General features: G+C 36.5%; 2 protein-coding genes across 2 annotated transcripts; one reads left to right on the forward strand and one right to left on the reverse strand.

The window, feature by feature from the left end:
* The first annotated feature begins 827 nt into the window (after window positions 1-827).
* Window positions 828-1,247, forward strand: LOC105955332 (S-protein homolog 5). The gene has a single exon (XM_012979048.1). It carries the CDS (start codon window positions 828-830, stop codon window positions 1,245-1,247), a length of 420 nt encoding a protein of 139 aa, XP_012834502.1.
* A 6,503-nt stretch (window positions 1,248-7,750) lies between these two features.
* Window positions 7,751-8,870, reverse strand: LOC105955408 (zinc finger protein ZAT2). Its single transcript, XM_012979123.2, has one exon. The coding sequence runs from the start codon at window positions 8,743-8,745 to the stop codon at window positions 7,918-7,920; it is 828 nt and encodes a 275-aa protein (XP_012834577.1). The 5' UTR covers window positions 8,746-8,870; the 3' UTR covers window positions 7,751-7,917.
* Window positions 8,871-11,822: the final 2,952 nt, after the last annotated feature.

Here is an 11,822-nt window from a genome sequence, read left to right on the forward strand (position 1 = left end):
AATTTAAATGGAGTTTTTGCGGGAGTTTCTGGGGTGATACTTAATTTGCTTGTCATTTCTGGTGGGGATTGAAAGATCGAGCTTTCGACGTTTTTGTGCAAAAACCGATCGATTTTGGTACCCCCTCTATTTATTGGGTACCACAATCCGACGGTATTTATTTTGCTAATGCGTATCACTTCCCGGATGATTTGAAGAAGAAATACGATTGGAACAATTAGAAATATTATTTGTGTAATTCCCGAGCTATATATGTATACGCGTGATAAATAAATGAAGAGTAATTTTTAATTATGATTAAATAGAATTAAAATTTGCAATTTATACAAACCGATTAGTCTTATTTTTTATTATCTTTTTTTTGTTTTGTATGGAAAAAATCGAATTTAACGAGCTCGTTAACAACTTTTTTTTTTTGAGGGGAAAATAATACAATTAATGCTAAATTGCGTAGCTCGCGGGAAGATGAACTCCTTCGTTATATCGAAACTCTCCAAGCTAACTTACGGGCAATATGATTACCAGATCGCCCTTTATTACGACAATCTTGTATGAGAAAACACTATTACATAAAAAGTTTGTTAGTTAATATGTAATAAAATTTACAACTTTTTTTTTTGTCCTAAAAAAGAAAAAAGTAGCATGTAATTTAATTTTCGTCCACCATAGATTGTTGTAACCACCCATCTTCTACCCGGTCGACCTTTTTATTTATCGGATTACAGTAAATCCAATGTTATTTTTTCTATTAAATGAAATTTTGTTAATAAAAGGAACCCCGAAAACGAATAATAAGACATTGAACAAAAAAATAAGATATGTACACCATGGCGAAAATCCTCTTGTTATTTTTCGTTATTATCGAACTTAATATTCTTCAAAATTTTGCGGGTGGATGTTTTTTGGCACCGAAGCTCGAGGTTTATATTATTCATTATCTGCCTCCAAACTCCGAACCATTGAAGTTACACTGTGCATCTAAAGATAACGATCTTGGTAATCACACGCTTTACGATGCTAATCAAGAATTTCATTGGAGTTTCTGCGAAAATATTATTCCCAATACACTGTTCTTCTGTCACCTTTGGTGGGGATCAAAAGATATAGCTTTCGATGCTTTCAGATCGAAACTTATCGAAGATGATATCGATACGTATTATTGGATTGCAATGAGGGATGGTATTTATTTTTCTTACGACGATAAATTCCCAAATTTCTTGATGAAGAAATATGATTGGAATGGTTAAAAAAAACCCCTAAGCCATGTACTTTATGAGAAGTAAATGTGAATAGCTTTATCTATTTTGTATATAATAAAGATTAAATTTCAATATATTATGTTTCAAATTTGGGAAAATTTCATTGATCGATTATATTGATAAATCATTATATTATTATGTTAACATAAACTCTAAAGTATAGAAGAGATTACAAAGGATTATTGAAAAACATGCTATTAACCATCTGTGTACAAGAATATATACAGAGGAGAAATAACAAACCCTAAACAATCAAGCTATAAATCTCCTATCTTCGAGGGATTTATTTAGACTAACATAACAACTAATCTCTACAATCTAAGGAATAATAAAAGATATTATAAGCTGAAATATCTGTAGAAGAGGTTGGAGATAAGTGTTAATACGCCCCCCTCAAGTTGGGTGTTGAGGAACGACACCTAACTTGGACAAATGACGATGGAAAGCAGGCTTCGGAAGAGGTTTCGTAAGTGTATCTGCCAATTGGTCTGCTGCATGTATATGAGTCACAGTGACTTGATTCTTTGCTACTTGATCTCGCACAAAGTAAAAATCAACTTCTATATGCTTCATTTTACTATGCAACACAGGATTTTGACAGTGATAGGTAGCCCCAATATTATCACAGAAAATCTTCGGTGGTCGAAAGAGTGTTACTTGAAGCTCTTGTAGCAAGTTCATTACCCAATTAGTTTCCGTGACTGCCGTAGCAACAGCCCTATACTCCGCCTCTGTTGATGATCGGGCAACCGTTTTTTGTTTTTTAGAAGACCAGCTGATGGGGTTTGATCCAAGAAATATAAGAAATCCCGTTGTTGATGTGCGATCATTCGGGTTACCAGCCCAGTCGGCGTCTGAGTAAACATAAAGATTCCGGTCATTCTGAGTGTTTATTTGAAGACCATAAGTAGCTGTATGTTGGAGATATCGGAGAACTCGCTTCACTGCTTTCCAATGATTTTCAGATGGAGAGTGCATAAATTGGGACAATTTATTTACAGAATACGTGATGTCGGGCCGAGTGAAAGATAAGTATTGCAACTTGCCAATCACTTTTCTGTAGTTGGTGGCATCTGTCGGTTCATGTCCATCATTGGCAAAGAGGACTTGGTTTGAACTCATCGGAGTGAGAACGCCTTTGCTATCTTGCATATTGGAATCATGGAGAATATCCATAATATATTTAGATTGCGAGAGAAATATGCCGGCAGGTTTACGAAATACTTCAATGCCCAAAAAATACGTAAGAAGACCAAGATCTTTGAGAGAAAATCGACTTGAGAGAGTAGAGATAACCTCTCGAATGAGTTTTGTGCTGCTCCCTGTGACAATAATATCTTCAACATAGACTAAAATGTAGAGAGATACATTTGTTCTATGAGCAATAAAGAGCGAGCTATCAGATTTCGATTTTTTGAACCCCATTTGCTGTAACGAGTTGGTCAACTCAATATACCATGCCCGCGGGGCTTGTTTAAGACCGTAAATGGCTTTTTTTAAGCGACACACATGGCTCGGCAAATCTTCATGTTCAAAACCAGGAGGCTGCTGCATGAACACTTCCTCTTCCAAGTGTCCTTGGAGGAATGCATTGTTAATGTCTAGTTGATGCAGAGGCCAGTTATTTTGGACAGCAATGGACAAAACAAGACGTACCGTAGTAGCTTTAACTACTGGGCTGAATGTAGAGTGATAATCGATGCCGGCCCTTTGAGTGAAGCCCTTAGCTACTAACCTCGCTTTGAAGCGATCAACTGTACCATCTTGTTTTTGCTTGACTCGAAACAACCATTTGCAAGCAATAATATTTTGTGTGGGATCCCGTGGTACTAACTCCCATGTTTGATTGTTCAATAATGCATCAAACTCTACTTTCATAGCATCGCTCCATTGAGGAAATTGAATAGCCTGTTTAAGGGTGTTAGGAGTGCTGAGGGGGGGAAGTTTTGTTGTGAAGTCAAAAACTCGTTTCGGTTTAAATATTTTATTTCGGGATCGAGTGGTTATACGGCTTGGTTCAGCTGTAGAGGCTTTGGGATTTTGGGTTGTGGGTAATAAAGAAGAAGTTGGAGGAGCAATGGTGGGTGGGTTGGAATTTTCGGCTGTAGGTGGAGCAATGGTGATGGGATTGGAATTATGGGTTGTGGGTAATGCTGAAGAAGAGGCTGAAACAAGGTGCTGGTGAGTTATTAAATGAGTGGGAATATATGGGTTTGTGGCTGTGGTGGTTGTGAGTGGGGGTATATTAGATGATGGTGGTGTAGAATTACCTGGTAGAGAGAGTCCCGAACTAGTGTTGACTGGTGGCAATGTCGGAGCTCCGGAGTGGCGCCGTAAATAGTCTTGTGAAATGATTATGGGCTGTGGTATGTCAAGCGACAAGGATGGAGATGGAATTTCTTTTTCGAGTGTATTTTGAAGAAAAACAATATCCCAATCTTTGTTTGAAATATCATCTTTCAAGTTCTGAAAAATATTTTCATACGGAAAAATATTTTCAAAAAAATTGACATCTCGAGACAAGAATAACTTATAGGTTTTTGGATCAAAACATTGATGACAATGGTGAGTAACAGAGAAGCCGAGATATATGCAAGGTTTAGAGCGAGGCTCAAGTTTGTTTTTCGTGTATGGTTTCAACCACGGGTAGCAAAGACAACCAAAAACTCTCAATGATTGGTAGTTCGGATCTTCTCCAAATAATTTCTTATATGGAGATTGATTTTGCAGATTCGGGGTAGGTAGGCGATTAATTAGAAAGGTTGCATGATGACAGGCAAACGACCAAAATTTAGAAGGCAACGAGGCTTGATAGAGTAATGTTTTGGCCGTTTCAATAATATGCCGGTGACGGCGTTCTGCAATTGCAACTCTTTGTGGGGTATAAGGAGGAGAGAAAAGGTGTTCTATGCCATGAGATTGAAGATAAGGACCTAGGCTTTGAAACTCACCACCCCCATCTGTATATAATGACACAATTTTGGTCTTGAAAAAATTTTCAACCAAGGGATGAAATTTTTGAAATATCGATTGAACCTCATTTTTTGTTTTGAGAGTATAAAGCCAGACATATTTTGTAAATTGATCGACGAAAATGCAGTAGTATAATTTTTTATCAATAGATAGGACAGGAGATGGCCCCCATAAATTACTGAAAAGTCGTTTAAGGGGGGCATCACTGGACAATGTATTTTGATAAAACGGAAGCCTATGGACTTTATTCGACGAACAGGAATTACAAAAATAAAATTTTTCCTTAGCTGAGAATGGTAAGGAAAATTTATTCAACATAAAATGCAATGTTCGAGAGTTGGGATGACCCAATCGACGGTGCCACAAGTCAAGAGGATGTGTTGTAAGTGCACTTAGAGACACTGGATTATTGAAATTGGGCCACTCATAGAGTCCATCGTTACTCCTGCCGCACACTAGTGGGGTTCCCGTACTCAGATCCTTCACAAGAAATTTGAAAGGAAAAAAATCAATAGATGTGAGATTGTATTGGCAAAATTTTGAGACAGAGATAAGATTTTGTTTGATAGCAGGCGCACATAATGTGTTAGAGAGTTTGAAAGTAAAATTAGATGCACTTAATTGAGTAGAACCAGTGTGAGTTATAGGGATCATGTTACCATCACCCATTGCTACTTCTGACGTTCCATGATACTCGTCGGTATTGGTGAAACCTCGAGGTTCGGAAGTCAAATGATGAGATGCTCCGGAGTCCAAGATCCATGGAGATGTCGGAGTATTGGTAGATTTGGAGACGAAATTGGCTTTTGCTTCCATATGATTGTGTGAGCGGGATCGACAGACACGTGCAGTGTGACCAAGTTTCTCACAAAGTTGGCATTGTACCTGTGAGAATTGTTGTGGAGCAGATGATGGAGACCACTGAGAAGATGAATTTCTCCATGTTTGGTTACGATTGGGCTGAGAGCGCCATGCTTGTTGTTGTGGATAGCTTCTTCGAGTATTACGAGAAGATGTGAAAGAGTTGTTGGCCCTTTGAGCGACGACAGCGGTGATAGGAGGTACAGGTTTCTGAGCTTCATTGTGTTTGAGAAACATCTCATGATTAATGAGTTTGTCAAATAGCTCCTCATAGGATATGGCTGAGTCACGTGCTTGAATCGCAGCGGAAATGGCTTCGTATTCGGAAGTAAGGCCACTCAAAATTTTGACGACTAGTTCTTCGGTCGTAGTTGGCGCACCAGCAGTGGCAAGTTCATCGGCAATGCTTCGAATATCTCGAAGATATTCAGCGATGGATTTTGTACCCTTCGAAACTTTGGTTAAGGAGTTTCGGAGACTGAAGATTCTTGTATGAGATTTATTGGCGTAGAGTGTGTGAAGAGCTTCCCATGCTTGTTTGGAAGTGGCAGCGGCAACAATGGTGGAGGTGATGGTCGGATCTACTGAGGCCATCAACGCATTACGAATAAGTTGGTCCTGCCGAAACCAAAGTTTATATAGTGGATTGGGCACCTCCTGACTGTTTGTGGTGGTTGTCGGGGCTGGAGCAGGTGTGCTGCCATCAAGGTAAGAAAATATGTCATGTCCGTACATGAGCGAGGAGACTTGAGCCTTCCAATTGGAAAAGTTAGAAGCTCCTGTGAGTTTCAAAGGCAGTTGGGAAGCCGGATTAAATTGAACCAATTGAATGGTATTAGTTGCAGGAGTTGTGGTAGCCATGGGTGAGTGGTGGGTAGAAATAGATATTACTCGTGAGAGTGAGAAAGGCTCTGATACCATATAGAAGAGATTACAAAGGATTATTGAAAAACATGCTATTAACCATCGTGTACAAGAATATATACAGAGGAGAAATAACAAACCCTAAACAATCAAGCTATAAATCTCCTATCTTCGAGGGATTTATTTAGACTAACATAACAACTAATCTCTACAATCTAAGGAATAATAAAAGATATTATAAGCTGAAATATCTGTAGAAGAGGTTGGAGATAAGTGTTAATATAAAGTACAATGGGGTCATGTGTAAAATGTTCAAAACACAGGGGTTAAGTTCTATTTATATATCTTCGTTTTTCATTGGATTGAACATAGCATACCGGAAGGGAAAAATAAAAGAAAATGCACTTTTGCCCCCAAACTTTGGACGCTGTTGCACCTTGCCCCCCGTACTTTGGACATTTTGCACTTTGCCCCCGTATTTTGGATGTATTTGCACTTTGCCCCCATACTTTGGGCAGTTAATTTTTTTTTTTTAAAACCATGTGAATTGACAACATTGCCCATCCATTCTCATGTGTGCAATTCAGGGAGTTCTTTTTGCCAAAATTGGACTTTTTAGGCGTTGGTGTAGCAGATTAGTAAGTCCCAAATATGATCGCGCTCAATTTTTTTTTTGTTTAGGGGTAAAGTGCAAAAATGCCAAAAGTATTGAGGGCAAAATGCATTTTAACACCCAAAAAAAAAAAATTAAAGAATACTTCTCACAAACTGCATGCACAAAGTATTTCATAACTTCTAACTAACCACAATCTTTACATTTTCATTTTTTAAATTCGATTTTTGTCCCTCACAACTTTCATTTGGCTGCATAAGAATTAGTCAAATTGCTTATAAGAAGGACTTCAAAGATATATGAAAATTAATACATCAAATTAAAGAAAAAGAAAATGAGATATACCATGATCATCATAAAAACATTTTTGATATTTCTCTTTGTACATCTCATCGTTCTTCGAGAATTCGCCGCCGGATGTTTTATAACGGCGAAACAAAGGGTTTACATCATAAGTCATCTCCCTCGCGACTCGGAACCATTGAAATTGCACTGCGTATCAAGAGATGACGATCTTGGATTCCATACACTTCACACCGACGAAGAATTTCATTGGAGCTTTTGCGAAAGTTTTCTAATCCCGAGAACTATTTTTACCTGCCAACTCTGGTGGGGTTCGAAGAATAAAAGTTTCGATGCTTTTAAACAACCGTGGTTCGAACCAGTTGTCCGGGACCACTCCTATTGGGTAGCGAGAAGTGATGGTATTTATTTTTTTGACAATGGTCTTCCAGAAGGGCATATCGAACGATATGATTGGGACAATTAGACTCTGGATATATATATATATATTTTCTTTAAAAACAAAACCATGCATTTATACATTTGTAATTCGAGCTCGAGCTCTTTCGATGCGCTCGCCCTTCCGTCATATTTAGATCGATAAAAAAATATGATTGGAACAATTGAAAATATGCCATGTAATTTAATTCTTAATCACTCAAATATTTGTATTTTTATGTGTAAATAAACTATTATAAGATATTATGGTTACTATAATTTAATTAGGGTTCGAAAATCGAAATTGGAACATAGTTTTTAATCGATTAATTATAGGCTTATATAACTAAAATTGTTAATCGTTTAAACACTCAATAACTCAAGTAATTAGCTTGCATTAAATTAAATAAAAAAAATTAAATGATATGTTCAAGTCTATTTATTTACCATTGTATCAATATTCAAAAAACTTGTTAATTAAATAGAATGTACAAATTGAATATCGAATAAATAAATAAATTATAATTGTCTGAATAATAATATAATAAAAAAATATATTAGTAGTAAATAAGAGTAGTGCCGAACATGTATATATAATAAAATTAATTTTTAAAAAGCTTCTCAATTTTAATAATGGCAGTTAATCAATGGTCGCTCTTTCTCTTTATCATGATTATCTTCCGGCGCCGGAAGATTGAGATCCAAAGAGAGCCCGGATCCGGGTCCGGGTCCGGGTCGGGTTTTTTTGGATTGTGCGAGCTCGAGCTCTTCAATGGAGGCTTCTGGTAATAATAACTGGACGTTGTTCGGCGACCTGTTTAATATCGGACCGCCGCGGTGCTTCCTCATGTGGCCGCCGAGGGCCTGGCCGGAGGTGAACTCCGCCCCGCAGTAGGAGCACTCGTGGATCCTGGGCGACGGCGACGACTTCACGGCGGCGGAGAAGGCGGCGGTGGTGGAGATGTTGCTCAGCTGGAGAGAGAGGGAGTTGGGGGAAATTCTGTTCCTGAATGAAGACATCGACGGCGACGGAAAATCCTCCTCGTCGGAAAACATGGCGGCTCTCTTATCGTTCCTGGGTTTCTTGTGGCTCGCGCGGTGGCCGCCGAGGGCCTGGAACGACGGGAATGCGCGGTTACACGTCTTGCATGTGTAGACGCACGCGCCGCCGCCGCCGGTCCTGGTGGGTTTGGGGGAGAGTGGAGGAAAATGGCCGCGGGAAAGGAGGATGAGGCATCTGGCGGTCTCGACCTCCTCGGTGGTGGTGCTCTCCTCGGAGGAGGTGGGGCTGCGGCGGGGAGGGTGGTGGTCGGCGGCGGGGGGTGGTGGTGTGATGGTGAAGGGAATAGGGGAGTGAGTCCTGAGTCTCTTGGTGCGCTTGCCCTTGGCGATGGGGGAGAGGTCGGTGGTGTTATTCCGACAAGGCGGCGCCGCCACTTCCTCCACAGCCTCCATGTCCCTCCTCCTTCACCACCACCACCACCATCACCGTTATGAACAATAATAATGCTTTGGTTTTTCAGTTTTTAGAGAGAGAAAGGGCAGAGATAGAGAGAGAAAAAAAGGGGGGAGAGAGAGAAAATAGGAGGTTTGATGAAAGTTTATGAAGAGTTGTGTGGGGTCCTCGTTTTACTTACATCTTAATCAGAGGATGTGAGCGCCTAGCAAGTCAACACCCCCATTATTATTATTTTTTATTTATTATCATTATTATTATTATCAACGCGAATGACAAATACGTCAATCACATGTGATTTAAATGCACATAGGTCCATAAAAAAAAAAACAGTGTTTCAAATAGACTCATTCCATGTCTTTACTCTAAGATATCCTCCATAATATAATTCTTATCCATTTCATCTATTATGCTCTAACTTTTTTAATATTACACATTGACCCCGGATTTAAACAAATATATCACATTAACCCCCAAAATAATAATTTTGAATTTTTTTTTCAGAAAATAATTTTTTTTCCGGCAAGATTCCGAGTTGACTTTTTTTTTTTTTTTTGAAAACTCTTTATTTTTCTGAAATTTTTTTCCGGTCGGTCAACCACCGTTGACTGCCGGTCTCCGGCATTGACCTTTTTTTTTCGAATTTTTTTTCCTAGAAAACAATATTTTAATTAAAATTACTGTCTTGCCTACTAAATTATTGTCTCAGACATGAATATTTCTATTTGTGACAGTAATATTATGAATATTATTTTCCCGAACAATAATATTATTAATATTACTGCCTTAGACAATTAAATTACTATCGGAGACGGTAATTTAGCAGCCAAGACAGTAATATTAATTAAAATAATTTTTTTAAGAAAAAAAATTTCAAAAAAAACAAAAAAGAGTCAATTAACTGTTAAATTACTGTCTCCGACAGTTAAATAACTGCTGGAGACAGTAATTTAGCAGCCAAGACAGTAATATTAATTAAAAATATTTTTTTTAAGAAAAAAAAAGTCAATTAACAGTTAAATTACTGTCTCCAACAGTTAAATAACTGCTGGAAACAATAATTTAGCAACGAATAACCTCCAAAATAATAATTTTGAATTTTTTTTTCAGAAAATAATTTTTTTTCCGGCAAGATTCCGAGTTGACTTTTTTTTTTTTGTGAAAACTCTTTTTTTTTCTGAAATTTTTTTCCGGCCGGTCAACCACCGTTGACTGCCGGTCTCCGGCATTGACCTTTTTTTTTCGAATTTTTTTTCCTAGAAAACAATATTTTAATTAAAATTACTGTCTTGGCTACTAAATTATTGTCTCAGACATGAATATTTCTATTTGTGACAGTAATATTATGAATATTATTTTCCCGAACAGTAATATTATTAATATTACTGCCTTAGACAATTAAATTACTATCGGAGACAGTAATTTAGCAGTCAAGACAGTAATATTAATTAAAATAATTTTTTTAAGAAAAAAAATTTCAAAAAAAAAAAAAGAGTCAATTAACTGTTAAATTACTGTCTCCGACAGTTAAATAACTGCTGGAGACAGTAATTTAGCAGCCAAGACAGTAATATTAATTAAAAATATTTTTTTTAAGAAAAAAAAAGTCAATTAACAGTTAAATTACTGTCTCCAACAGTTAAATAACTGCTGGAAACAATAATTTAGCAACGAATAACCTCCAAAATAATAATTTTGAATTTTTTTTTCAGAAAATAATTTTTTTTCCGGCAAGATTCCGAGTTGACTTTTTTTTTTTTGTGAAAACTCTTTTTTTTTTCTGAAATTTTTTTCCGGCCGGTCAACCACCGTTGACTGCCGGTCTCCGGCATTGATCTTTTTTTTTCGAATTTTTTTTCCTAGAAAACAATATTTTAATTAAAATTACTGTCTTGGCTACTAAATTATTGTCTCAGACATGAATATTTCTATTTGTGACAGTAATATTATGAATATTATTTTCCCGAACAGTAATATTATTAATATTACTGCCTTAGACAATTAAATTACTATCGGAGACAGTAATTTAGCAGTCAAGACAGTAATATTAATTAAAATAATTTTTTTAAGAAAAAAAATTTCAAAAAAAAAAAAAGAGTCAATTAACTGTTAAATTACTGTCTCCGACAGTTAAATAACTGCTGGAGACAGTAATTTAGCAGCCAAAACAGTAATATTAATTAAAAATATTTTTTTTAAGAAAAAAAAAGTCAATTAACAGTTAAATTACTGTCTCCAACAGTTAAATAACTGCTGGAGACAATAATTTAGCAACGAATACAATAATATTAATTAAAATATTTAAAAAAAAAAGTCAATTAACAGTTAAATTATTGTCTCAGACAGTTACATAACTGCTGGAGACAGTAATTTAGTAGCCAATACAGTAATATTAATTAAAATATTTTTGAAGAAAAAAAAAAGTCAATTAAGAGTTAAATTATTGTATTCGACAGTTAAATAACCGTTGGAGACAGTAATTTAGTAGCCAATACAGTAATATTAATTAAAATATTTTTTTTAAGGAAAAACAAATTTATATATATATAAAAAAGTCTACGCCGGAGACCCGGCGATCCACGGCGGTTGACCTACCGGAAAAAAAAAGTTTTCAAAAGAAAAAAAAAAAAGTTAAAGCCGAAGACCAACGGTCTCCGGTGGTGGCGGGTCAAAATTAAAATTATGGTTAAAATTTGTTACTTGATGAAATTTGGCTAAATTGTGGTGTAAATTATGAAATTGGAGTTGAATTAAGTTTCAATGAATTGGAGGTAATTTTGGTATATATAAATGATTTTTCTTATTTGCAAATAAGTTTGAATGAGCTGAATTTATTTGAAAGGTAAAAAAGTTGGATTTCCCTCTTTTACTTAAGTGCCCCTTGTCATGGGCTTATTTGCCATTTGCCCTATTATTAATTTATTCTATTTGGTCTGGTTTGGTTGCACAATAAGATTAAGGGTAAATTCCAATTTACCCCCTCGTACTCTCAATTTCATCGATTTACCCCATGTACTGTACAATTTCCCAATACAACCCTCTCCGTCAACTTTTTTCGATTTTGACTCTGACGCCG

The sequence above is a fragment of the Erythranthe guttata genome, chromosome 6, assembly GCF_056151865.1.
Source record: "Erythranthe guttata isolate IM_541 chromosome 6, IM_541, whole genome shotgun sequence".
Taxonomy (NCBI): domain Eukaryota; kingdom Viridiplantae; phylum Streptophyta; class Magnoliopsida; order Lamiales; family Phrymaceae; genus Erythranthe; species Erythranthe guttata.